At 46.7% G+C, this 27,777-nt stretch overlaps 1 protein-coding gene and 1 long non-coding RNA gene across 2 annotated transcripts in view; one reads left to right on the plus strand and one right to left on the minus strand.

Moving 5' to 3' along the window:
* The first annotated feature begins 146 nt into the window (after positions 1 to 146).
* The window catches only part of PI4KA (phosphatidylinositol 4-kinase alpha), a 136,757-nt gene continuing 109,126 nt past the window's right edge, over positions 147 to 27,777 (plus strand). The window contains exons 1-5 of the mRNA XM_020996373.2: positions 147 to 366; positions 19,279 to 19,395; positions 20,815 to 20,908; positions 25,792 to 25,880; positions 26,733 to 26,805. Coding sequence (XP_020852032.1) covers positions 235 to 366; positions 19,279 to 19,395; positions 20,815 to 20,908; positions 25,792 to 25,880; positions 26,733 to 26,805 — 505 coding nt within the window. The 5' untranslated portion in view covers positions 147 to 234. The remainder of the gene's footprint in view (positions 367 to 19,278; positions 19,396 to 20,814; positions 20,909 to 25,791; positions 25,881 to 26,732; positions 26,806 to 27,777) is intronic.
* LOC110215153 (uncharacterized) lies at positions 3,581 to 4,931 on the minus strand. The gene is made up of 3 exons (XR_002326439.2): positions 4,879 to 4,931; positions 3,975 to 4,090; positions 3,581 to 3,654 (listed from the first exon to the last, which is right to left on the minus strand). It is a non-coding gene; the product is annotated as an uncharacterized LOC110215153 (long non-coding RNA).

Raw genomic sequence — 27,777 nt, forward strand, 5'->3', positions numbered from 1 at the left:
GCGCTGTAGTGGCGGCTGTTTCCGCCTCCTCCCCCCCTTCCGCTGTGGTGAACTTGCCCCGCAGACCCCGCCTCCCCGCCCTCGGGGTTTGACAACAGTGCAGATCACGTGCGCGGCCAGCCGGAAGCAGGCAGAGCCTGCGCCTGCGCCGTGGCGCCCCCGGCCCGGAAGGGGGCGAGCTCTCGGGCTGAGGCGCCGGAGGCCGAGGTGGAGGAAAGCGACTCCGTGGGGGCCATGGCGGCGGGAGCGGCCCGGGCGGCGGCCGGCCCCTGCTCTGGCCCCAGCTCCGCCCGCGGCTTCTACTTCAACACCGTCCTGTCACTGGCCCGTTCGCTGGCCGTGCAGAGGCCCGCGGCCCTGGACAAGGTGACCGGCCTGGCCCGGGGGGGGAGGGGCGGGGAGGGGACGGGGAGAGAGCCCCCAGACCCGGCCCGGCTGTTAGAGACTGAGGGACCGGAGGGGGAGGTGGGGGAGATACGAGAGACAGAGAGACCGAGGGGGAGAGACCCGGGGGGGAGACAGGGACAGGAGAGACAGAGACAGGCGAGATCCTGGGAGAGAGGCAGAGACAGGAGAGACTGAGGGGGAGAGACAGGGACAGGAGAGACAGAGGCAGGAGAGACCGAGGGGGAGAGACAGAGACAGGAGAGACCGAGGGGGAGAGACAGGGACAGGAGTGACAGAGACAGGTGAGATCCTGGGAGAGAAGCAGAGACAGGAGAGACAGAGGCAGGAGAGACCGAGGGGGAGAGACAGGGACAGGAGAGACCAAGAGGGAGAGACAGAGACAGGAGAGACCGAGGGGGAGAGACAGAGACAGGAGAGACCCAGGAGGAGAGACTGAGGGGGAGAGACAGGGACAGGAGAGACAGAGACAGGTGAGATCCTGGGAGAGAGACAGGGACAGGAGAGACCAAGGGGGAGAGACAGGGACAGGAGAGACAGAGACAGGTAAGATCCTGGGAGAGAGACAGGGACAGGAGAGACAGAGGCAGGAGAGACAGAGACAGGAGAGACCCAGGGGGAGAGACAGAGGCAGGAGAGACCGAGGGGGAGAGACAGGGACAGGAGAGACAGAGACAGGCGAGATCCTGGGAGAGAGGCAGAGACAGGAGAGACTGAGGGGAAGAGACAGGGACAGGAGAGACCGAGGGGGAGAGACAGGGACAGGAGAGCAAGGGGGAGAGACAGAGACAGGAGAGACCAAGGGAGAGACAGGAGTGACAGAGACAGGTGAGATCCTGGGAGAGAAGCAGAGACAGGAGAGACAGAGGCAGTGGAGACCGAGGGGGAGAGACAGGGACAGGAGAGACCCCAAGGGAAAGACAGAGACAGGAGCAAGGGGGAGAGACAGGGACAGGAGGAGAGGAGGGCTCAAGGGGCTTGGGACTCGGCCCCTCCACACTGGGCTATGAGGGCCTACTGTGTGCCAGGTACTGAGCTAGTTCTTGAGAGAGACTAGGTGACACAGAGCCGCAGGTGTGCTGGTCTTGGAGTCAGAAAGACCTGAGTTCGAATGCTGTCCCTGGGGATCATACGGGCGCACCGAGCATCAGGCGTCCCTTCTGTGTCAGGCCTTGTGGTGGGGAAGGGTGGGGGGAGACAAAGGCAGAATCGACCTTCCCGGGGCTTCCTCCTGCTCCGGGCGCCCTCTGGGATCCCCGTGTATGTGCATACTAAATAACTTCCAGGCAGCCCAGAACGGGGGCTCCGGAAAGGAGGGGTGCTCCTGCTTGGCTGAGGAGAAGCAGGGGGGTAGTCCTAGGAGCGCAGGCAAAGGCTGTGGCCGGACCCTGGAGCAGAGCTAGAAAGGGAGGCAAGTGGACAGCCAGGCGGGCCTTGGCCCCTCCTCTGTGAGGTCAGTTGGTTGGTGAAAACATCTAGGTGTCTCCCCCCTTCCCCAGCCCCCCAGTGTCTCCTCTTGGAAGCCTTGTGTATGTTTTCAGCACCAGCTCTTCTCGTTCCTTGCCAATGACCTTCCTTGGAGTCAGGCAATGACCTTTCTTCTTTACCATCTTCCTTGGTGTCTAGAATTGCCCACAGCATTGCATGTGGCAGGCCCTGACTCGGGGGGTGTTGGGGGGGTGGGAGGGGAGGCTGCTTCTTGTCTGCTTGCTGGTGGTGAGGAAATCCCATTTTCCAAGAGGGAAGGACCCCTCTGGGAGTGAATGTGGAGAGCATTCTTGGGGCAGGGAAGGAGGATACTGGGAGAAAGGTGTGTCTCCTCTGGGAGATAAAGAGGAGCAAGATCCCGGAGACAGCAGGATGGAGGGTCTTGTTTCAAGTAGAGCAGAACAGGACTCCATGTCGGGAGGAGGAGACCCTGTTATTTAACAGGGAGCATTGGAGCCTCCTGGGCCAGGGTCTGGATGGGCCATTCCTGAGCGAGGGCACCAGGATCCTGCCAGGGAAGAAGGTGGCAGGGTGCTGGTATCTCCTGAATTCTCCATATGGCACGCTGTGGTCTGGCTCCAGTTTGTTGTGGGGAACAAGATGTTTCTCCTAACTCTTCCTTAGGAAATAAAAATGCCAAGATTCCCCCAGGCCATGGTGAAAGGGTCTTACTTAGAAGGTCCATATGAACATTCCCTTCAAAGGCACAGGTTGTGGCCCCTCTCTGGCTTTTCATCCTGGGACATCCTTTTGTCTGTGCCTTTCCATAGATTGTAGAATCACAGAATTTCAAGTCGAGAGGGAGCCCAGTGGCCTTCTTGTTTAACCCAGACCTGGGAAGGGATTTCTTCGCCTTCAGTCCCAACAATCGGACTCATCAAAGGCTCCAGTGAGGGGAGCTCACTACCTGCCTAGGCAGCCCATTCCACTTGTGAATTGACTGATTGGAAGATTGCTGTAAGCCAGAGGGCTCCAACGTGCTCCTGTAAAACTGAACCAGATTAAAATGTAACTGGGAAATAGTTTATAAAATAAATACAAAGACAGTACTACATAGATAATGTGAATTTGTGGTTTTCTAAGTCAGTATGTGGCCTTGCAGGGATCCTTTTGACCCCACTACTCTAACGGATAATGTAAAATCCTGTCTCCGTGGCCCTACGTGGTCCGCTGGGGCAGGATCCACCCAGGGTCTTCCTCTGATCTGATTTAAAAGGAAGCAGCCACACTCTCAGTCTGTCCAGCCCAGCTCCTCTGGTGCACACATTTCCCTGAGGATGTGGTCCATGGAGGAGGAATGGATGAAAATGTGCCTGTTGGGAGGGTGTGTCACTGAGACTTATAATGGGGAGAAATCAGGGCAGGCCCAGGAAGGCCCTTGTGAGTTTCTCCACACTGACAGCAGGGTTCCCCAAACATTTAATGTCTGGCTCCTTGGCTTTGGAGGTTGTGAAATGTTTTACTGGCCGACTCAGACCAGATAGATCCTAGGCTGTTGCTTCACGCTAACCAGACTGCCGGCTGAGATTGCATTATAAGTCAGAATGCCAGCTTATTACCTTACATTGAGGAACAAACTTCTTAGTGGCATGGAATGCTTGTGTGGCTGGTCCTTCCCAGGGGAGCACCTTGTCTCCTGCCTCTGGAGAAGCTAAGGTAGCAGCGGCTCATTTCTTTAGGGAGGTCAGAGGACCACATGGTCTTAGAGCTGTCGTGCTGGGACGGCCTGATGGGAAGCGCTTTGCTTTAGAGGTGACTGGCCTGCAGTGGACGAAGAGACGTTCCCTCAGAGCTGACCCTTAACAAGGGTTTTAAAGCTTACTGAAGCATTGACAGACACTAGCTGTCTTGATCCCTACAACACTCCTGGGAGGTCAAGATTGCCAGCCCACCTCCCCCCATTTCACAGAGGAGTAAGCTGAAGGAAGCCCAGCTTTCCAGGGACTCGCCTCTGGTCAGGGTGGCAGAGGTAGAGTTCCAAGCCAGATCTCTGCCTCCGGGGCTGGGGCTTTTCTGGCCCCTTCTGGTGACAGGTCAGGGTCTTTTCCCCATGCCCATCTCCCACACATGCGTGTAGATACCGTTTTTCCAATGAAGGGCCCCCAGGAGCATGGGTTACTGCTTCCTACTGTCACGGAGACTGATCAGTGCATCCTTGGCAGCAGCCTCTTGGGTCAGAGCAGGGCAGCAAAACCAGCTGATGAGCAAAAAGAAAATGCATCCCGGGCTGCAGAGAGGGCAGAGTCCTGCTGTCTCTCAGGGCTGGGTAACTGCTTCATTTTCCATGTTGCCTGGCATATGAGCCCACCCAGATTGTCTGAAGTCACAGAATGTGGGTTTGAATGAAGTCCTAGGGGGCCGCTAGGTGACGCAGTGGATAGAGCCCTGGCCCTGAAGTCAGGAGGACCTGAGTTCAAATCTGACCTCAGACCAAACACTTGACACTAGCTGTTGTGACCCTGGGCAAGTCACTTAACCCTAATTGCCTAAAAAGGAAAAAAAAAAGAGAGAGAGAGAGAAATGAATCAAATCCTAGGACAGCACCACTTTTGGTAGTCAGCAGAAGAACTTCAATATTCAGTTTGGCAATAAGCATGTAATAGGCGTGAGAGATTCAGGGGATTCAAAAGAGATTTTGAGGTAACTTGAGGAAAGAGCATTCACGCCTTCGAAGGGAAGGCATCGTGAAAGTGAGTGGCCTCTGAGCTGAGCTCTGAAACGTGAGAAGAATTCCCGCAGGAAGATAAAGGAAAATGAAGTCCGAGGGGCCACCTGCGAGGGGCAGTGAATAGTCCAGTCTGACCATGATATCGAATATCTGAAACAAGGCTGGAAAGGGAAATTGGAGCCAGTTAGTGGGAGGTTTGAAATGCCAGGCTGAGCAGTTCACAGTCTATTCTCGAGGCATTAGTAAGGCCCTGAAGAAGTCGGAGCAGGCCAGGGACCTCGACGTATCCAGCGTGGTGTGGTGGTGGTGGGTTTTACCTCCTGCCTTGCCAGCTTCATCTGGTAACACCTCCTGATGGGGTTACTAGGGGTTATTATTATTGGTTCTCTGGTCGTCATGGAGAAGGAGTCACTCTGGGCTAGGCCAGGGTTCTAAATGGGTGGGTGTTTATACTGAAATGGCTTTAGCTGTTTTGGCATAGAAATCTTTTTGAAACGGACTGTAACTTGTGCTTGCTTTCTGACATTATTATCTTGTGCTGTGGAGGCTGACCTGCCTGGTGGGGGGCCTGACCCGTGGAGCCTGTCTGGGCCCCTTGTGCATCTTGGGTCCACTCCCCCCTTCCTGGCTGCTGCTCTCTCTGTCTGCTTCCTGGGCTCTTCTCCCTGAGAACATCGGCCTTTTTATAGACTGTGCCAGTCAGGCAGAACACATTTCCTTTCATTAACAGAACCAAAGCGAGCAGAGCACATCAGACATCATCTCCCAGGCTTGTGCTCAGTGCTGAGAGGCTGCCGCGGCTTTTGGTTTTTTTTCTGCCTGTATCTGGGACCCTGGTAATTTTGGAAGCCTGAAGGTTATAGAAGGTGGACGTACCAGTAGACAAGATTGTACAGTGCTGTGGGGCAAGAGGTCCGTACAGTAAAATTCCATAGGGTTAACCAAAATCCCCTCACCAATTCTGTTTTACTAAAACAGGTTTCTAATATGGGAACCTACTTCACAGACTCTTGTATTAGCTTTCCCCAGATTTTCTTATTTCTGGCAGAGTAGTCCTGCAGTGCGTGTGTTTCTAATTTTAGGTAGCCATTACAGTTTACAAGTTGCATGTGATTATTCTGTGAAAGCACTTTATTCTTTCAAGCATTACTGACATTAGGATGGATAATCCTTCCATTGTAAATGACATTCCCCTTGGCTTGAATGAATGAACTTCCAAGAGTTACTATGTCCAGACAAAGTCATCACCTGGTGGCCAGCAGTCTGGTGGTGGCTCTGAATTCCAGGACTCTGGTCCTCAGATTTCAGGCATGCAGTTCAGGGACGGGTGGGTGCTTGAAGCCTGTCCAGCTGGGCATAGCCTTTGAAAGCCTACGGTCATCACGGGGTGAGGAGAGCCTTAATGGAGACCTCAGGAGAATAGTCCATGAAAAAGCGTCCAGGGAGAAAAGTTGAAAATCTAAGTAAATGTTCCTGGTCTGGGACCTGCTGTGACCGGTGGAGGCACCTCAGAGCTCTGTCTCAGATGAGCCGAGTGGCCAGGCTGAGTCAGGCTGATTCGTCCTTAAGTCTGAGAATGTGACATGATATTCGCTGGGCACTGATTTTCCTAGGGCACAGACTTCCTTCCCCACAAAGCGGGAGGGGTATTGACTGTTGCTAACTGAAATGTCTGATTTCCAGGTCTTGGCATTCCCAAAACAGAAGGCACTTGCCTATCTCTTTTTGACTTTATTGAATCACGTTCCCAGGTTACTGTGTCATTGCTTCGTAAAATCATAAGCTCCTTAGGGGCGCCATACTTCCAGGCGCAGACGGTAATACCTAACTGATGGGTGACCAACTTGCATTTGACCAGTCTGGTGACCTCCCCTTTCCTTCCTTGCACTTCTTGGGATTTCACTCCCTTCTTTCCTCCTTTTTCTTGGCCTGCTTCTGCTTTCACCCTGGGGCTAACCCAGCATGAGATTCCTTGGTAAGGGGGCAGTCAGGAGAAAGGAGGACGGAGCAGAGGCCTGTGGCCAGGCCCCTTCCTCGGCCCCTCCTCCTCTGCAGCTCTTGTGGCAGAGGCCCAGGCACCTGGTGCTTGCCAGGGTCTGTTAGCCCGGAGTCCCCTCTGTGGCTCGAGCTCTTCTGTGAAGGATCTGACACCCGAGTGGGTTTTCCTCTGAAATGTAGTTTTTACTACAGTCCTTGTGCACGAAGGCTCTTTTTCACCCGAGTGTGACTCTCTTTTCTTCCATGCTTTATTCTTCCACGTGCTTGGGGCTGCACTCTCCAGACTACCTTGGGGTTATTCCATGTGTACTCATGGCCTTTCCAGGGAGAGCCGGACCACTTGGTCTTTACCTTTATGTCTCTAGTACCTGGCTGTCGTAGGCACTTAATAAATGCTTGTGGATGAATAGATTGGAGTGGAAAAGAGGGGGCAGGCCTAAGAGGGGTCTTTTAATTTCACTTCCTCATCTTCGTGCAGTGAAAACCCTTAACCAGCAAGCTTTTGTTAAATGTCTCCTCTGTGCCAGGCTTGGAAGGTGAGCCAATTCCTGCCTTCATGAAGCCTTTATTTCTAGAGGGAGGCAGCATGTCCATAAATAATTATATGCCAAATAAACCCAAGGCCCTCAGTGAGGGGAGGCCACTCCCAGAAGACTGTATGCTTGCCTGCCTGGAGGCAGAGGGCTGGCCAAGCTGGGGCTGTCTTCTGTTCTGCCAGGGCCAGGCTGGAAATTAGGGCAGGTGGGAGTGGAAAGGGAGGTAGGGAGCCTCGTGCCTGGGGGCATCCCCGTGCTCCCTGCTCCAGTTCTCACTCTGTGTGTGTGTGTGTGTGTGTGTGTGTGTGTGTGTGTGTGTGTGTGTGTGTGTGTGTGTAAGAGAGAGAGAGAGAGAAGAAGAAGAAGAAGAAGAAGAAGAAGAAGAGAAGAAGAAGAAGAAGAACAGAGAGGGAGGAAGAGAGAGAGAAAGAGAAAGAGACTTTAGAGGCAATAAAGAAACAGCTCTAAGTATCCAACAGGCATTGGATGTCAGTACTGGGACCTGAAGCCAGACCCTAAGGGCTGCCAGATTTCAGTTTCTAGGAAGAAGGAAAGGATCATGGGCCTGTAGCCTCTACAGAAAGCTAGCCTTTGTAAAAGATGACATACTTGTTGGTGGAGTTGTGAACTGATCCAGCCATTCTGGAGAGCAATTTGGAACTATGGCCAAAGGGCTATAAAACAGTGCATACCCTTTGACCCAGCAATAGCACTTCTAGGGCTGTATCCCAAAGAGATGATACAAATGGGAAAAGGACCCACATGTACAAAAATATTTATAGCAGCTCTTTCTGTGGTGGCAAAGAATTGGAAATTGAAGATGCCCATCGATTGGGGAATGGCTGAACAAGTCGTGGTATTCGAATGTGATGGAATACTATTGTGCTATAAGAAATGATGAGCAGGAGGATGACTTCAGAAAAACCTGGAAAGACTTGTATGGACTGATGCTGAGTGAAGTGAGCAGAACCAGGAGAACGTTGTACACAATAACAACCACATTGTGTGATGACTAACTTTGATAGACTTAGCTCTTCTTAGCAATACAGGGATCTGCGAGTCTCCAGGTCTCATAATGGAAAATGCTATCCACGTCCAGAGAAAGAACTGTGGAGTCCGAATGCAAATCGAAGTATTCTGTTTGCTCTTTTTTGTCTTCTGTTTAGTTTTGTTTCCTCTTTCTGGTGGTTCCTTCTATTGATTCTAATTCTTCCTTACAACATCACTAATGTGAAAATGTTTAATAGGGATGTAGAGCCTGTATCATATTGCATGCCGACTTGGGGAAGGAGGGGGAGAAAAATTAAAAAATTTAAAACTCAAAAGCTTGTGGAAGTGATTGTTGATAAATTGAAATAAATAGATTAAAAAAAAAAGATGACGTGCTTAGAGACAAACGTACAGGAGAGGCTGGACAGGGGAGACCCAAGAGACAGCCCCTGGCTCAGATGCCATCTCCTGGCCTGGACACCAGCCCCGCAGCCAGAGGGCCATCTGTGGGTACCAACGTACAGTGTGACCTACTGGCCACCACTGCCAGCACCTGGACTGTGGGACGAGGCCTGCTCAGGGGCTCCCAGCCTTCCTGACTGCCGATGGTGCTGGGCTGGTGCCAGCGGCAGGCCAGCTGCCTTTCAGAATGCCTCATTGCTGCAGAAGAGATTCCTGAGAAGTTTGGTGCGGCCTGTGGGTGCCTGGACGGACTTCTCCTGTTCTGACATGATCGTACCTTTGCAGCGTTGTTTCTATTCAGTTCAGCAAATATTGATCAGTGACTGTTACTCGTGCTTAGAATTCTCCAGACAGTGAGACGTGAAGCTGGAGGGCCCTGCGAACGCCGGCCTGGTGTTAGTGGAGAGCAAGTCTTGGGACGATGAGAGAGGGTCTGCTTTCTCTGCATACTAGGAGCAAGCCTACTGTGTGCAGGTGAACAGCAGGGGTGGCTGCACGTCAGTCAGTAAGCACTGATTAAGGGCCTACTGTGTGCCAGGCGCTGGCAATCTAAAGAGAGGGAAAAGGCAGCTCATGCCCTGGCCATTGTGGTGCTGGGTGATAGGGCTACATCTGTCACCTAGGATGTTTGGAATGGAGCTGACCAGTCAGAGAGAGGCAGCATGCCACGGTGAGTGGCCTGTGCCTTGGGAGTCCTAAAGATCCTTCCTCCGATAGGCGTTAGCTGTGTGACCATGGATGAGTCATTTTTCTTGAGTCTTAGGCAGCTTCCTGTCTCAGAGGGGCAGTGAATGTCCAGGTAGGAGGGCATCTCCACACTCCTATGAAGTCACACAAATGGGAGGAATTCCAGAGCCCCCCTGAAGGCACCAGAATGGGACCTTTAAAAATGAGGGGATGGCTCCCTCTTTTTTTCTTTTTTAAAAATAAATTATTTTTGATTTTCAACATTCGCTTCCACAAGATTTTGAGCTCCAAATTTTCTCCCCATCTCTCCCCTCCCCCTCCCAAGATGGCGTGCATTCCGAACACCCCTTCCCCCAATCTGCCCTCCCTTCTGTCACCACCCCACCTTCTCTTATCCCCTTCGGTTTTCCTATAGGGCAGAATAGATTTCTTTACCCCATTGTCGGTGTATCTAATTTCCCAGCTGCTTTTAAAACTGTGGGTTCCAAATTCTCTCCCTCCCTCTGCACCCCTCGCATTGAGAAGGCAGGTAACTCCATGCAGGTTATACGTGTGTAGGATGCCAAACACTTCATAGTACTCATGTTGTGAAAAACTACCTCTGTTTCCCTTCATCCTATCCCCCCCCCCGTTCATTCTCCTCTCTCCTTTGACGCTGTCCCTCCTCGGAAGCGTTTGCTTCTCATCACCCCCTCCCCCAGTCTGCCCTCCCCTCTGCCATCCCCTGCTCTCTTGTCCCCATCCCTCCCCATTTTCTGAAGGGCGAGATGGATTCCCACACCCAAGTGAGCGTGTATCTTGTGCCCTCCTTAAGCCAAACCTGATGAGAGCAAGATTCCCTCATTCCCTGCTCCCCCCCTCCCCTCCACAGTAAAAGCTTTTTCCTCCTCCTTTGGTGAGAGAATTTACCCCATTCTACTTCTCCTTTTCTCCTTCTCACAGTACAATTCTCTGTCATCCCTTAATTTTATTTTTTAGATATCCCTTCATATTCAACTCACCCTGTGCCTTCTGTCTATATATATTCCCTCCAACTACCCTAATACTGAGAAGAGTCTCATGAGTTACAAGTATCAGCTTTCCAGGCAGGAATGTAAACAGTTCCCCTTTAATAAGTCCCTTATGATTTCTCTTTCCTGTTTGCCTCTTCATGCTTCCCTTGAGTCTTGTATTTGAAAGTCAGATTTTCTCTTTAGCTCTGGTCTTTTCATCAAGAATGCTAGGAAGTCCTCTGTTTCACTGAATGTCCATTTTTCCCCTTGAAGGATTATACTCACTTTTGCTGGGTAGGTGATTCTTGGTTGTAATCCTATCTCCTTTGCCCTCCAGAATATTATATTCTAAGCTCTACAGTCCCTTAATGTAGAAGCTGCTAAATCTTGTGTTATCCTGATTGTGTTTTCACAATATTTGAATTGTTTCTTTCTGGCTGCTTGCAATATTTTCTCCTTGACTTGTATGGTCTGATGCTGAGTGAAGTGAGCAGAACCAAGAGGACTTTGTACACAATAACAGCCACATTATACAATGACTAAGATTGTTAAACTGAACCCTTCTCAGAATTATGAGGATCTAAGACATCTCCGGAGGCCTCGGGATGGAAAATGCTGTCCACATCCAGAGAAAGAACTATGGAAGTCGAATCGCTCTCACTTATTTTTACCTTCTGTTGAGTTTTGTTTCACCTTTATGATGGTTCCTCCTATTGGTTTTAATTTTTACTTACAACTTCACTAATGTGAAAATATGTTTAATGGGTATGTAGATGTAAAGCCTATGTCAGATTGAGTGCCGTCTTGGCGAAGGTGGGGGGGAGAAAAAGGGAGAAAAATTTTTAACTCAAAAGCATATGGAAAAAAAATTTTTTTAATTAAAATTAAAGGAAAAAAGAAAAAAAAGGACAAAATAGATTTCTATTAATTTTTTTCAAAGTAGAGAATGAAGGTGGTGCTACAGTTATGAAGTATTGTATTACTTTCAGATAAGGTCACTGTATTATTAGCTTTATTTAATTGCTTTACTTTATTATAAGAGACCTCACATAATGTGGAATAATCTTTATATGTTCATAATATAAAAACAATATGTCAATAAAAATTTAAAAAAAAAACAAAACAAAACAAAAAAAAGGGTATGCACATTTTTATAGCCCTTTGGGCATAGTTCCAAATTGCTCTCCAAAATGGTTGGATCAACTCCACCAACAATGCATTGGTGTACCAATTTTCCCACATCTTCCCAACATTTATCATTTTCCTGTTTTATTATGTTGACCAATCAGATAGGTGTGATGTGGTACCTCAGAGTTGTTTTGATTTACATTTCTCTAATCATTAGTGATTTAGAGCATTTTTTATGTGACTATAGAGGGCTTTAATTTCTTCATCTGAGAACTGCCTGTTCATATCCTTTGACCATTTATCAATTGGGGAATGACTTGTATTCTTATAAATTTGACTTAGTTCTGTATGTATTTTAAAAATGAGGCCCTTATCAGTGAGACTGGTTGTCCTTTCCTTCTACTTTCCTTCTAATCTTGCTTGCATTGGCTTTGTGCAAAAAAGTTTTAATTTAATGTAATCAAAGTTATCCATTTTGCTTTTCATAATGTTCTCTATTTCCTGTTTGGTCATGAATTCTTCATAAATCTGATGGGTAAACTATTCCTTGTTCTCCCGGTTTACTTGGGTATCAGCCTTTATATCTAAGTCATGAACCCATTTTGACTTTATTTTGGTATATGGTGTGAGATTTGGGTCTATGCCTAGTTTCTGCCATACTCTTTTCCAGTTTTCCCAGCAGTTTTTTTCAAAGAGTGGTTCTTATCCAGAAGCTGGGTCTTTGGGTTTATCAAATAATAGATTACTATAGTCATTGACTACTGTGTCTTGCATATTTAACCTATTCCACTGATCCACCTCTATTTCTTAGCCAGTACCAAGCAGTTTTGATGATTGCTGCTTTATAATACAATTTAAGATCTGGAATTGCTAGGCCACCTTCCCCTGCATTTCTTTTCATTAGTTCCTTTGATATTCTGGACCTTTTGTTTCCAAATGAATCTTGTTATTATTTTTTCTAACTCTATAAAATAATTTTTGGTAGTTTGATTGTATGGCACTGAATAAGTAAATTAGCTTAGGTAGGATTGTCATTTTTATTATATTAGCTCGCCTACTGAGCAACTGATGTTTTTCCAATTATTTAGATCTGATTTTATTTGTGTGAAAAGTGTTTTGTAATTGTGTTCATAGAGTTCCTGGGTTTGTTTCAGAGGTAGACTCCTAAATATTTTATAATGTCTACAGTAAGTTTAAATGGATTTCTCTTTCTATCTCTTGCTGTTGGGCTTTGTTGGTAATATATAGAAATGCTGATGATTTATGTGAGTTTATTTTATAGCCTGCAACTTTGCTAAAGTTGTTTATTATTTCAAGTAGTTTTTTACTTGATTCTCTAAGTATATCATCATGTCATCTGCAAAGAGTGATAGCTTTGTTTCTTCTTTGCCTATTCTAATGCCTTCAATTTCTTTTTCTTCTCTTATTGCTAAAGCTAACGTTTCCAGTACAATATTGAATAACAGTGGTGATAATGGACATCCTTGTTTCACCCCCATCTTATTGGAAATGCTTCTAGCTGTCCCCTTACATATAATGCTTGCTGAAGGTTTTAGATAGATGCTATTTATTATTTTAAGGAAGACTCCATTTATACCTATGCTTTCTAGTGTTTTTAATAGGAATGGGTGTTGTATTTTGTCAAAAGCTTTTTCTGCATCTATTGAGATGATCATGTGGTTTCTGTTAGTTTTGTTGTTGATGTGATCAGTGATGCTGATAGTTTTCCTAATATTGAACCAGCCCTGCATTCCTGGTATAAATCCTACCTGGTCATAGTGTATTATTCTTGTGATAAGTTGCTGTAATCTATTTGCTAATATTTTTTTAAAATTTTTGCATCTATATTCATTAGAGAAATTGGTCTATAATTTTCTTTCTGTTTTGACTCTTCCTGGTTTAGGTATCAGCACCATATTTGTATCATAAAAAGAATTTGGTAAGACTCCTTCTTCACCTATTTTCCCAAATAGTCTATATAGTATTGGAATTAATTGTTCTTTAAATGTTTGATAGAATTCTCATGTAAATCCATCTGGCCCTGGAGATTTTTTCCTAGGGAGTTCATCAATGGCTTGTTCAATTTCTTTTTCTGAGATGGGGTTATTTAAGTATTTTACTTCCTCTTCTGTTAATCTGGGCAATTTATATTTTTGTAAATATGTATCCATTTCACTAAGATTGTCAAATTTGTTGCATAGTTGGGCAAAATAATTCCTAATTATTGTTTTAATTTCCTCTTCCTTGGTGGTAGCTTCACCCTTTTCATTCTTGATACTAGTAATTTGGTTTTCTTCTTTCTTTTTTTTAAATTAAATTAACCAAAGTTTATCTATTTTATTGGTTTTTTCATAAAACCAGCTCTTAGTTTTATTTATTAGTTCAATAGTTTTCTTAATTTCAATTTTATTAATTTTTCCTTTGGTTTTCAATATTTCTAATTTGGTGTTTAGTTGAGGATTTTTAATTTGTTCTTTTTCTAGTTTTTTTAGTTGTATGCCCAATTCATTGATCTCCTCTTTTTTATTTTATTTGTAAGCATTTAGAGATATAAAACTTCCCCTAAGAACTGCTTTTGCTGCATCCCATAAGTTTTGGTATGTTGTCTCATTATTGTCATTCTCTTGAATGAAATTATTGATTGTTTCTATGATTTGTTGTTTGACCCAATCATTTTTTAGGATTAGATTATTTAGTTTCCAATTATTTTTAGTCTATCTTTCCATGGCCCTTTATTACATATAATTTTTATTGCATCATGATCTGAAAAGGATGCATTTAATATTTCTGCCTTTCTGGATTGGATTGTGAGGTTTTTATGCCCTAGAACATGGTCACTTTTTTGTGTAGGTGCCATGTACCGCTGAGAAAAAAGTATATTCCTTTCTATCCCCATTCAGTTTTCTCCAGAGGTCTATCATACCTAACTTTTCTAATGTTCTATTTACCTCCTTAACTTCTTTCTTGTTTATTTTGTGGTTAGATTTATCTAGTTCAGAGAGGGGGAGGTTGAGGTCCCCCAGTAGTATAGTTTTGCTGTCTATTTTTCCCTGTAACTCCCAGAAATTCTGGGAAGCTATCTGTTTCCATTTTATGGGACAGTTCATCCCATTCACATTCACAGTTATAATTACTATCTGTGTCTTTCTCTCCATCCTTTTTTCCTCTTTTATGTTTTTCTTTCTCCTTTTCCCTCCTCACTAGTGTTTTGCTTTTGACCACCGCCTTCCTCAGTCCCACCTCCTTTCTATTAGCCCTCTTCCTTTTCTTCCCTTTTACCTTTACTACTTCTTCCCTCCTTCTGTCCCCCTTCCCTTTTCTTTCCCCTTTCTCCTCCTACTGCCAATGGGTCAGGTTAGATTTCTATACTTGATTATGTTATTCCCTTCTTGTTCAAACAATGCTCATCTCCCTCCTTTCTTTCTCTCTGCTGGAATAGGTTTTTGTGCCTTTTCCTGCAATGTAATTTACCCCTGTCTGCCCCCTCCTTTCCTTTTCTCCTAGTACATTCCCTTAGTTAGATCAGATTAATCCACTTACTTAGATCCATTTAACCCACTTAATTAGATTTTTTTAATCATTACATCAAAGTCAACTTATACCCACCCCCTCTGTGTATACCTCTTTAAAATGGTGTAATAACAATACAGTTCTTTCTCTCTCTCTCTCTCTCTCTCTCTCTCTCTCTCTCTCTCTCTCTCTCTCTCTCTCTCTCTCTCTTTCTCTCTCTTTCTCTCTTTTTTAAGGCAATTGGGATTAAGTGACTTGCCCAGAGTCACACGGCTAGTAAGTGTCAAGTGTTTGGTCTGAGGCCAAATTTGAACTCAGGTACCCTTGACTTCAGGGCCGGTGCTCTATCCTCTGCGCCACCTAGCTGCCATTTAAATTTTTTTTGGTGAGGGCAGTTGGGGTTAAGTGACCTGCCCAGGGTCACACAGCTAGTAAGTGTTATGTGTCTGAGGCTGGATTTGAACTCAGATCCTCCTGACTCCACGGCCGGTGCTCTGTCCACTGCGCTGCCTTACTGCCTCAACAATACAGTTTTCAAGAGTTACAAATGTCATCTTCACTTGTAGGGATGTAAACAGTTTGCCCTTATTAATAACATGTTGTTTCTTTCTGTCCCGTTTACCTTTTTATGTCTCTCTCTTGAATCTTGTATTTGAAGATCAAATTTTCTGTTGAGCTCTGGTCTTTTTATCAGGAAGGTTTGAATATCCATCTCCTCCCTTGAAAGATCACGCTTATTTTTGCTGGGTAGTTGATTCTTGGTTGTAATCCAAGCTCCTTAGCCTTATGTGGAATATCGTATTCCGCACCCTACTGTCTTTTAATGTAGAAGCTACAAGGTCCTGTGGAATCCTGACTGTGGTTCCATGATATTTAAATTGTTCCTTTCTGGCTGCTTGCAGTATTTTCTCTTTGACCTGGTAATTTTGGATTTTGGCTACTATATTCCTTGGCATTTTCAATTTGGGATCTCTTTCAGGAGATGATCAGTGGATTCTTTCTATGGCAATTTTACTTTCTGGTTCTAGGACTTCAGGGCAGTTTTCCTTTATGATTTCCTGAAAGATACTGTCCAGGTTCTTTTTTTCATCGTGATTTTCAGGTAGACCAATAATTTTTAAATTGTCTCTCCTGGATCCATTTTCCAGGTCAGTTGTTTTACCAATAAGGTATTTTACATTTTTATCTATTTTTTTCATCCTTTTGTTTCTGTTTGACTGATTCTTGCTCTCTCATAGCGTTATTAGCTTCCATTTGCCCAATCCTAATCTTTAACAAATTGTTTTCTTCTGTTAGATTTTGTACCTCCTTCCCCATTTGGCCAATTGTGTTTTTTAAGGACTTGTTTTCTACAGTTAATTTTTGTTCTTCCTTTTCTAAGCTGTTGACTCTCTCTTGCATATCTCTCATTTCTTTTCCCATTTTTTCTTCCAGCTCTCTCATTTGACTTTTTTTTTTTTTTGGTGAGGTGGTCTGGGTTAAATGACTTGTCCAGGGTCACACAACTAGTAAGTATTAAGTGTCTGAGGCTGGATTTGAACTGAGGTCCTCCTGACTCCAAGGCAAGAGCTCTATTCACTGCGCCACCTAGCTGCCCCCTCTCTTTTGACTTTTAAAATCCTTCTTGAGCTCCTCTAAGAAGGCTTTTTGGACTTCAGACCAGTTCGTATTCCCTTTTGTGGTTCCACATGTGGGTTTGTTGACAACGTTGTCCTCTTTAGAATTTCTGCCTTGATCTTCACTCTTCCCCTAATGAGAATATGTTTCTTTTTGCTCATAGTGTTTATTTCCTTGCCTTTAAAGAGATTGGGGCTCTTCTGCTGGGGAGCAGAGGGCACTGACCCAAGCTTCTTGTGTTGGGAGCCTAGGGCCTGGTCACTGGCTTTGTGTGCTGGGGCCTTCATTGCTGGCAGTTGGAGGCTTTAGGGTTCTGGCAGCTTACCTGGTGTTGGGCTGGAACGAGCAACACTGAAACTCTAGGGGTGGGATTGGGCCTACCCTCCAGGTCTGGCCCCTGGAGATTTCCTGCTCACTGGGCCTTTCCTTCCTTTCACTTTCTTCAGCTCCTTTCAGATGAATGTTGCTGGATGGTTATCCACCTGGAGCCTCTTGGAGAGCTGCTTCCTTTAGTTTTGCTGAGGCACTGGGAGAGCCGGTTGCTGTAGAATGCTGAGGCACCTTTTTCTGGTTTTCTGAGCTGGTTTCCACTGGTTCCCCCGCCCTCACTGAGACCCTTGGAGGTCCAGGTGTTGGTGTTTGTCTGCTCCACCACCTGGGGTTCAGGATCTCGCCCTGGTATGCTGAGGTGGGGCTTTCTGCTAGCTTGCTGGGATGCCTCCTGTTCTGTACTGCTCACCTTCCCCCAGGGGAAGAGGGGCCTTTCCCATTAATTCCTGAAGCTACCTGGGCTGCTGGACTACTGCACCCCATCTTTCTTCTGGTTCAGCTGTTCCAGTGTTTTTCCTGTGGTGATATTTTCTGGGCTTCCAGAGGTTACTAAGGGAGGGTGAGTGACTTCTTACTTCTCCATCTTGGCTCTCAGAAGTGGCGCTCTGTTGCCTTGTTTTTCATGATTTTCTTGCATCACTCTCATTTCTCTTCCCAGTTTTTCCTCTGTTTCTCTTACTTGTTTCTCAAAATCCTCTTTGAGCTCTTCCATGGTCTGGGACAAATTCATATTTTTCTTGGAGGCTTTGGATGTAGGAGCTTTGGCTTTGTTGTCTTCTTCTGGTTGTATGTGAGGAACAGGCGCCATCTACTTTGTTTCTGGTTCTTTGGTGCTACAGAAAGTGCTGCTCTGCGTATTTTGGTGTAAGTGGACCTTTGTCTTTTCCAGTCTTCCACGTGCTTGCTGCTCCTCCTCCCCCAAGACTCTCTCCTCTCGGCTCTGGGCAGCATTCTCTGTGGCCTCCCCAGGCCTGGAATGCTCTCCCTCCTCAGCGCCGACCACTAACCTACCTGGCTTCCTGGAGGTCCCAGCTAAAGTCCCCCTTCCCCAGCCCTTCGCAGTGCCGGCGCTTCCCCTCTGTTGGTAACTCGTCTGTCCCTCGTGTGTGCACAGTCCTTTGTGTGTTGTCTGCCTCATGAGATGGCGAGCTCCTTCAGGTCGGGGACAGTCTTTTACCTTGATCTGTATCCACAGCCCCTAGCATGGTGCCTGGCCTATAGTACATTCATTGACTGAATGATCTCCTTGGAGTCTGTGCCTGGTATTGGGCTCTCTGGGTCAAAGGCTATGAACATTTTTAGTCACTTTATTTGCACAATTTCAAATTGCTTTCCAGAATGGTTGTATTGATTCACAACTCCACCAACAATGCACCTGTGCGCCCATCTGACTTCAGCTCTTCCAATGCCGACTTTCTATCTTTTGTCATCTCAGATATTCTGCAGGGTGTGAGGCAGAACCTCAGGGTTGTTTCCATTGGCATTTCTCTTCTCATTAGTCATTTGGAGCTGTCTTGAGGTTGTGAATGGTTTGTGTTTCTTCTTGTGGGAGCTGATTGTTCATGGGAAATGGCTCTTGGTCACATCTCTGTATCTGTTCTTGGATACCAGCCCTTATCTGAGAACTTTGATACCAACATTTTTTTCCCTTTTCAGCTGCCTCCCTTCTTAAACCTAGATGCATTCATTTTGTTTGTGCAGAAGTTTTTCAGTTTTACATAGTTTATTAGCCATTTCATCTTCTATAATTCTCTCTCTCCCTTCTTTGGTTAAGAAAACGTCTTTTCCCCATAACTGGGAGAGGTATATGACCTGCTTTTTTTTTTCTTCAATTTTCTGATAATATGATCTTTCAATATCTATTTTGGATTTGTGGTGGGATAGAGCATTAGATGCTGGGTGAGCCTAATTTTTGTGAGACTGCTTCCTAGTTTTCCCATCACTTTTTAATCAGATTGGGAGTTTTTTCCTGAGGAATCTGATTTTGAGTTGCTCAAACACTGGGTTATTGACTCTGGTGGTTTTGACTTTGCCTTGTCTCGTCGCTTCCACTGATCTGCTCCAATATTATGCTACCTGGCATTTTTGTTGCTGTGAATAGTGCTTGATAGGATGAGAAGTGCGGCTGTTTCTTCTCTGCTTTCGCTGCTGTTGTCTGGACCCCAGGTTGGGTGAGATTTCTCAGGCGGTCTTGCTCAAGCTGCAGTGGGAACTGCTTTGTGATAGACGTGTCCATCCTATCCTTTGTTGCGTTGGAAAAAGTTTCCAGTATGGTCACTGACCTCCGGTTTTAACCAGGTTTAATGATTTTCTTTCAGGTCCGTTTAGGGGATGATCTCTTATATGGAATTATCCAAGTGAAATAGGCCAGGTTTTTCCGAGGCGCCCCAAGGATCTTTGTAGACCCAGTCTGCGTCAGGGTTGGCTTTTGCTTTACGACATTATGTGTTTTTGCTCCTTTGACTAGGTCGAGAAGCTGCTCTGCATGTGTCCCGTTGATTTTCATGGGATTTTCCAGTTAGATGAACGTCGCAGAGATGCTGTCATCGCTTTGGGGATTTTTCTCATCGAATCAAATCTCCAGGTATTGTTCTTATTCGACTGCATATTCCTTGGGATCATTTACCTGGTGATGGAATGTATGCTCAGAGTAGAAGTGATTTAAGTTATGAGGTTAAAGAAAAGCAGGTTAAAAAACAAAACAAAAAAGGGGGGGCAGCTAGGTGGCTCAGTGGATAGAGCACCGGCCCTGAAGTCAGGAGGATCTGAGTTCAAATCCAGCCTTAGACCAAACACTTGACACTTAGTAGCTGTGTGACCCTGGGCAAGTCACTTAACCCCAATTGCCTTAAAAAAAAAAGAAAATAGATTAATCGAAATAATTTAAAATGAGAAGTAAATTTTTGTGCTGTAGAACCTGAATCTGGTGTACATTATTTTCACATTTTAATAATAGATGTAGGCTTAATGAGGGTACTAAATGTTTAAGCACATTTAAAATGTGCTCTCTGTCTCCTCCTATCCTTCTCTCCTTCCCTTCTTCCTACCCTCCCTCTCTTTCTCTCTCTCCCTCCCTCATCCTTTTTCTGTTCCCCTCTCTCTCTCCCCCCTTCCTTCCCACCTTACCTCCCTCTCTCTCTTCTTCCTTCCCTCTATTTTATTTAAAACACTTTTTTCCATTGTATTTTTACAATTTTATATGATTTGGCCATTTTATTTACCAGTAGAGGTAAAGAAGTCACAGGGAAAAGAGGCATGCCCAAATTAAAGGTTAATCATCAGTATTGGAGCAAATGTTCGTCAGATTCCGTTATTAGAGAGCTTCTGTTCCCAAATGATCAATATTTACTCTGTTTAACTAAAGAATCATAAGCATTCCGTAAACATTTGAGTAATAAACATGCATAGTTATTGTGATAAAGATATGTCTTTAAAATCTTAGAGTAATTGTTCTGTATCTATGCTCTTTCAGATATTGCTTTCCGTCCTCCTTCCCTTAGCCCCTGTTCCAACCCTTCTTCCTCTCTTCAGGGGCCCATCTCCTCTATCACCTTCTCTTTTAGCAGAGACTGTCCCCCTTGCTCTTCCTCTTCTCCTCCATTCTCTGCCTCAGACCCCACCCTTCCTGCCCCAGCCCTCTTTCCGTCTTTGGCTGAGGAAGAGGTGACCCTTCAGGCTGGCCATCTCGATCATTCTTTGCCCCTCTCTTTCCTCTTCAGGCTCTACTTCCTCATGCCTAGAATGGCCTCTGCACTCGCCCCCAGGCCTCCTTAGTGTCCAGTTTGGGTGCACTACCTCCTCTTGGCTCTCACACCCTTGTGTGCTCAAGTTTTCCTTCAGCCTTTTTGTTGTTGGACTCATGATATTGAGGGCAAGTCTTTTGGCCCCAGAGTCTGGCACTTACCCAGTGTTTGTGGGGTCAGGCTCAGTAATTGCTGGGGGCAGGGGTTGGGGGATAGAGCTTCTGACTCCTTTTTCAGCATGCATCTCTTTCTTTTTTCAGCACAAAGACCAGATTATCCCCTACCTTCTTCGCCTTCTGAGGGGTCTCCCCAAAGTGCATTGGATTGAAGAAAGTGCTGCGCGGAAAAAACGAGGTGATACCTTATTCATTTTTCTTTCAGTGTAGCTGAGAGACATAAACATGCCAAGGGCCCTTCCCATGGAGGGCCATGCGGCAGTCTCATTAAACCGCAGTGTGATTTTATAGCCCGGATCCCAATATTTAGAGTGCGTAGATGAATGCGTGTCCTCTTTGCTATGACACATTGGTGCCCCCCACCCCCGGCCGGGGCTCCTGTACTCCCTGTCCGCTGCCTCCTGTAAGGAGGCACTTAGGGACCTTCCTCATTTGTTCCCTGGCATCTCAAGGATCCCAGTGGGCGTCTACCCTTCGTAATGCTCTAAGACCCCCAGTCTTGTGCCCAGGTAGTGTACTTACTTCCATGCGTCCCAGAGTTCTCCGGGGATGCTTCATCTTGGTTGGTGGGGTGGGGGCAGGGAGAAGGACCCTGGCAGGGGTATTGGGCACCCTGGCAGCTTCTGCTGCTCCAGAGGTGCTTTGAGCTTGATTCTGGCCACAGACGAGGCTGTAGACATAAGCTCGTAAGGAAGCCCACATGGGGACTACGTCATTTTGATTTTTCTTTCAGAATCAAGTTTTTTCTTGGTTTATAACTTGGTTTCTTTTCTGTCTTGGTTTCCAGAGAGCTTGAGGGAACCTTGAAGACCTTCATTGTTACCCTGTGTATTGGGATTATTTAGGGGCCAGGGGAGTATAGATCTTGAGTTGTAAGGGATCTCAGCCCCCCAACCCCCCATCATTTTACAGAGGAGGAAGTTGGGCCCAGAGAGAGGTTCACCAGTCACACAGCTAGTATGTGTCTGAAGGGGGATTTGAATCCAGCTCTTCCTGACTCTAGGCCCAGTGCCCTGTCTGCTGTGCTTCTCAGGCTGGCAGCCTTCCCTGGGCAGTAGCTCCTGTAGGTCATTAGTTGTTGGGGTACTGGCTCCCCTGGGTCTTGGGGTTCTAATGTGTCCAGAATGTCACTCTTCATTTCCTTACACCTCCTGCACTGCTTCTGTTGCTTGTAGCCAACCCCATAGTTTCCAGACTCAGTCACTGAATTTGAGTCTGAGAGCTGGAAGAGAGCTCTGTGGGCGCCATCTTGTCAACCCTGTGCTTGCCTCAGCCTGGGCGGCCAGCCTCTGCTCGAAGGCCCAGTTCTGTTCTCTTCACAGGCAGCCTCTTCAACTCTAGAATGCCTCTAGTTCTTCTTTTGCTTTTTAGCTTTAAGAACAATGTATGGTATTTATTACATGTTTTTTTAAAAAAAATAATCAGTCTGAAACGGAAATTTATAGTTTTATATTGAATCCTCTCATTATGTTTTGCTGTGCACATGGAAATGTTCTTCTTCCCCCCCCCATTTTGTATTTAAGTTCAAAATGAATTTTGAAAAAAGAAAAAAAAAGCTACCTGCCTACTTGTCTTTCTGGGTCCTTTCAATGATTGATTTCAAGTTAGGGATGAATATAATTTAATTTAGGTTATTTTCTATGGATTATACCTTTAGAATGGGTATAGGCCACTAAATACTTCGTTATCTTTTCAAAGTCAGTAACATTTTTAAGTCCCTATGAAGAAATACTGATCTAGATGCTAGGGAAAATAAAAGTTGTTGATAGGATACAACCATATCCTTATGGAATAATGAAAACTATCGTAAAATAACTATCATACAAAATGATATCTCTACCCATCAATCAACTATTTAGTAAATAACAAATATGACCCAAAATATTTCTAAGTTCTCAGGATATAGAAACAAAAAAATGAAAGTCTTTGTCCTCAAGGTGATTACACTCTAAATGGGGAGGCCAAACAAATGAGATGCATACAAAATGCAGAAGTATAAATAAAACATACAAAATAAGTCCAAATACCGCAAAGAGTTTAAAGAAAGGGTAAAAGACCCGTATGTACAGAAATCATCATAGCAGCTCAGAACAGCAGAAGACCAGAAACGAAAGGGAATGGGTCAAGAAATGAAGGCAAATGAATATAATGAAATAATGTTGTGCTCTGAGAAATAATGAAATGGACAGTTTTGGAGAAGACAGAGAAGTGAATGAACCAAGTAGAACAATTTATACAGTGACAACATAAACTCTTTTCCATTGTAAAAAAACAATTTTAAAAGAGTTTAGGACTGTGGTCAATGCAAACATAAGCCACAAATCCAGAGGACTGCAGATAAAACATATCATTGATGGACTTAAAATGCAGAGAGTGATATACATTTTTGGATCTGGGCTACACGGAAATTTCTTTTTCTGGATTACACTTATGGAATGAGGATTTTCTTTTTCTATTCTTTTAAATTGCTTAGTGATATGGGCAGTGAGAGGGAGAGATAATAAATGTTTGTATAAATAAATTAAGTCCAAACCTAAATTTTGGGAGGTATAATATAAGCAGCTGGAAAAGAGTATAAGGCAAAGCTTTATGTGGAAGGTGGCTTCTGAGCAGAATTCTTCAGAAAACTAGGGATTCTAAAGAGGCAGAAGAGGGTGAGCAAGTTATACATTCTGGGAAGAGGGAATAAGATAAGAGCATAATAAAAACACGAACGAGATAAACATGAGGTCTGAGAGAAGTCATGGTTCACTTGGGACACCTCTAGCTCTCAGGGAGTTCTTTTTATGTCTTGCGCTCTGTGCTCAGAGCTCAGTGATTTCTGGCTTCACTGGCTTTACCTGATGAAGGGGAGCTCCATCCCCTGTACAGGTGGCCCAGCCCCAGCTCAGCCAGGTGGGGGATGGCACCGAAGACATACTGAGGCCCTTCCCCCAGGGTTCCATTGAAAGAGGACACTCCATGCATTGAAAGAGGACACTCCACGGGCTTTGGGGACAGAACTCCCTCCATATTGGAGTTACCAAGGCAGCTGCTGGTGTCAGAGCACACATCAGCCTCTCAGAGTCTCAGTTTCTCCAACTGTAAAGTACTTGCTGACTTGCAGCATCATTCAGAGCAAGGTGTTTGTAAGGCTGAGCTGCTCTACACATGTGACCCATCTGCCCATGCCTGAGACTGAGACTTCTAGCTGGCAGCCTGTCATGACCCTCCAGAGGTCTTGCCATGAGGAATCCCAGGCCTGGGGTGCTACTGGTGCCTGCTAGAGCCTGCTGGACCGTGGGCTTCTTTGTCTGCAGGCGAGGGATGGATGGTCCTCTGACCTGGGCCCTTCCTCCCCGACAAGTTCTGGGTGAGATTGGCCCCATCCCATGCTTTGGACTTTACTGAGACTCCTTGGGAGGAAAAGCCTGGAAGGGATGAACTCAAGTTAATACTTGAGATCTGGGCATGTTTTTCGTACAGAAAAGCTAGTGCTGAATCACAGAGCTGCTATTTTTTGGTGCATTATGCCCTGCATTGGTGAGAGTGAGTGAAGCTCCAAGGGGGGCCTGGTTAGTGATTCAATACTGTCTTAGGCGTTTTGGTCATGTTTCGGCATAGTTGCTGCTTAGACACATGATGCTATTCCTCTAGCAAAGTCACCTGCCTCTGTCCAGGTAGGGAGGTGCCTCTGATTCTCAAAGGCTGGGCCAGTCAGACAATGACCCGTCATGACCACAGGGACAGGCTCTGGCTGTTGTCAGGGGCCCAGAATGGCTCAGGCCCAGAAAGCTGACCCCTGTGTGATGCATTGGTGGCCTAGGTCACCCATGTCACCATCCTCATTCATCCTGCTTTCTCTGATTTGTGTTTCTGAGAGGACATGTGGTATATGGAAGATGTTGTGCCAGGAGGCCAGATAGGGGGAGGCTATCCAGTGGCTCAAGAATCGTGTTAGTATAAATCTAGAGGTTTGTATTTTTGTTTTGTTTTTGTTTTTGCTTTTTGGTGAGGCATTTGGGGTTAAGTGACTTGCCCAGGGTCACACAGCTAATATGTGTCAAGTGTTTGGTCTGAGGCCGGATTTGAACTCAGGTCCTCCTGACTCCAGGGCCGGTGCTCTATCAGCTGCACCACCTAGCTGCCCTTAAATCTAGAGTTTTTGAAGGGGCCATTGGGATACTCAGGTTAAATTTCTGTCTTTTTTGAGTCTGACCCATTGATGGCAGGTCATTAGCACATTTCCTCAGAAAGTTTCCTTGAGGGCCCATGTCAGAGTCTCTGTAATGGCCTGGATGGCTAATGGGCTGGACTCTGTAGGTCATTTTCCCCGCCAATTACATGTAAAATAAATTTCTAATACTCTTTCTAAAAAAATTTTGATTTCCAAATTCTCTCCTTCCCCCCCTCTATCCCTTATTGAGAAGGCAAGCAATTTTGTATAGATTATACATGCACTGTCAATGTTTGTCATGTTGTGAAAGAAAACACAGGCCCCCCCCCCAAAAAAAAACCCTCAAGAAAAGGAAAGTTTTAAAAAGACTGCTTTCGTCTGCCTTCAGACTCCATCAGTTCTTTCTCTGGAGGTGGCGGGCACTTGTCATCGTGATCGGAGCTGGCTTGGATCATTGTGTTGATCAGAGTAGCCAGGTCTGTCACAGCTGATCACATTGGCCTCCTGTGGACAAGGTTCTGCTTGTTTGTTTAAGTCTTTCCAGGTTTCTGTGCATCCGTCCTGCTCGTCATTTCTTCCAGCACCGTAGCATTCCGTCACATTCATATTCCGCAGCTTGTCAGCCATTCCCCAGCTGACGGGCGTTCCCTCAGTTTCCAGTTCTTGACCAGCACAGAAAGAGCTGCTGTGAATACTTTCCTGCGGGGGGGTCCTTTCCCATTTGTATGATCTCTTTGGGACACGGCCCTCGCGGTGCTCTTGCTGGGTCAGCGGGCTTCACGGCCCTGCGGGCCTCCCTCCGAATTGCTCTCCAGAGCAGTGGGAGCAGGTGACAGCACCACCAACATTGTGCTAGCGCCTCAGTTTCCTCTGGGCGTCATTTGGGACGTGCTTGTGTCTTGTAGGCATGCTCCCTGTCGCAGAGAACTTTAGTTTCTGCTTGGTGACTTTGCTGTCGGACGTGGCCTATCGGGATTCTATCCTCCGGAATGAGGTGAGATTTGCTACAGGTCTCTGATGGCCCTCTTGCCAAGCCTTCCCTTGGTCCAGGTCCCAGCCGAGAGCGAGAGATGTTCATGTGCTAAAGGGGGACCTTGGGAAGCAAGCGGTAAGCTCAGAGCCCAACCCCTAGAGCGCTGCATCTTCCAACCAGCAAAGACCGACGAGCTCCTGCTCCGTGCCAGGCTTGCCCTCTAGGAGCCCTGGGCACTCTCTGCCAAACTGTTCTCCCCTTTGCCCCGAATCATCCAGGGCAGGTAGTAAGTGAGGCTTCTCTCCTCCAGGGCCCAAGCTCTTAAAGTTTCAGCCATTTTGGGGGGAAATCATTTTAAATGCCTTATTAAACAAAGTAGACTACTGAACTGAATTGGACCTTTTCTTTGGCCGGGGGTTGTCACCATGAGCATTTGTCCCTGTGCTGTCTGTTGATCCAGTGACGTCCTTGAGGCTGTGAGACGTGGACAGGCTCTTGCCTTCCCCCTCCCCTGCTCCCTCCGCGGCCACCTCCACCGTCATGCTTCTGGAGTCCTTGCACCTACTTTTCATCGTTTTTTGGGGGGTGGGTGGTCGTACCCCTCGCCCTCAGTTCCCTTTCGTTGGCGTGCCTGCCTGTAACCTCCCTCTGCCCCTGCCCCCAGTTGGCCTCTTGATCTCTGCTGAAGGTTGGGCAGATCAGACGACCAGGGTGCCTTCAGAAGGCTCTGAGGGGAGGCCTGAGAGGACACGAAGCAATACCGGGGAAGAACGGGACAGAGGAGGGGCTCTTCTTTGGGGTAGAGGGCCAGCATTGGGCACTGCACCCCTTTATTGATGGGTGATTGATTTTATCTGTTTTCTTGGCTGTTAGATTTTCGACACAGTTTTGCACGTTTTGAACATCCTGCTGGGCATGTGCAAGGCTTCAGAGATACAGGAAAAGGGTATGTTTGTTGTTCTGTAATGGCGTGGTTCCACGGGATGGCAGTTACTGCCCACCTTGACCCCCTTGACGGTCGAGGCCTCATCCCAACTCTCTCTTTTGTAGCTGCTGACTGTCTTTTGGATCTGGTTGGGATGTTGACATTTAGTCACACGTGCGTCCCTTCTCTTGAAGGGCGGTCTGGGCTGTTCCTGGGGGACTTACTCCCTGGGATGGCACAGCAGCGGTGGCTTTTCTCTGTAACATCCCGGGCCTGTGTAGCCAAGCCCAGCCGAAGAGAAGGAGCACGTTGGGCTTTCACAGAGCCAATAAAGGGCACTGTGCGGGGCATGCTAGTCTGTGACTTTGGAGAGAAGACCAGCTAGGCCTGCTTCCCAAAGGGTCCAGCTGTGCGGGGCCAGGCACCCTCCATCTCTCCCCAGCTCAGCTGGCTCGTGTGTCCAGTGGGGGCTGTTGTGAGGAGAACACGACTCCCGCATCCAGTGCTGAGGGAACGAAAGCTCCAGGGTGGTGTTCTGGCTTCCTGCCTTGCCTGCGAGGGGCCTAGCCCTTCTCTGCCCATCTATAAAGCAGCCATAATGAAACTTGTCCTATTCCTTGTCCCCCAGGGTTGGTCGAGGGTGGGAGAGAGCCCTGAGCCCGCCCCCAAGGCCTCCCCAGAGGCCTGGCATGGCCCACTCGTGACTTAGGGTTTGTGACCGAGGCCCCGGCCACGCAGCCTGTCTTCTTTCTGCCAAGATGATGCTGTCGGTGCTTGTCACCGGGGCGCCCGCTGAGGCGAGTGGCTCCTGCCTGACGCGCCACAGCCCACCCCCAGGAGGCCGTGCCTGTTCTGTGAGGGTCTGCCCCGGCCCGAGCTGACTCTGATTTTGTGTTGGGCCGGCAGCCGGGTCTGGGGTCTGGAGGGCTGGGGCCTCCCTCTCTTCTCTGGGCCCCCAGCCCTGACCACGGGGCCCGGCCTTTGGGGAGCAAC

Source organism: Phascolarctos cinereus, unplaced genomic scaffold (assembly GCF_003287225.1).
Source record: "Phascolarctos cinereus isolate Bilbo 61053 unplaced genomic scaffold, phaCin_HiC Scaffold_4;HRSCAF=312, whole genome shotgun sequence".
NCBI classification, from domain to species: domain Eukaryota; kingdom Metazoa; phylum Chordata; class Mammalia; order Diprotodontia; family Phascolarctidae; genus Phascolarctos; species Phascolarctos cinereus.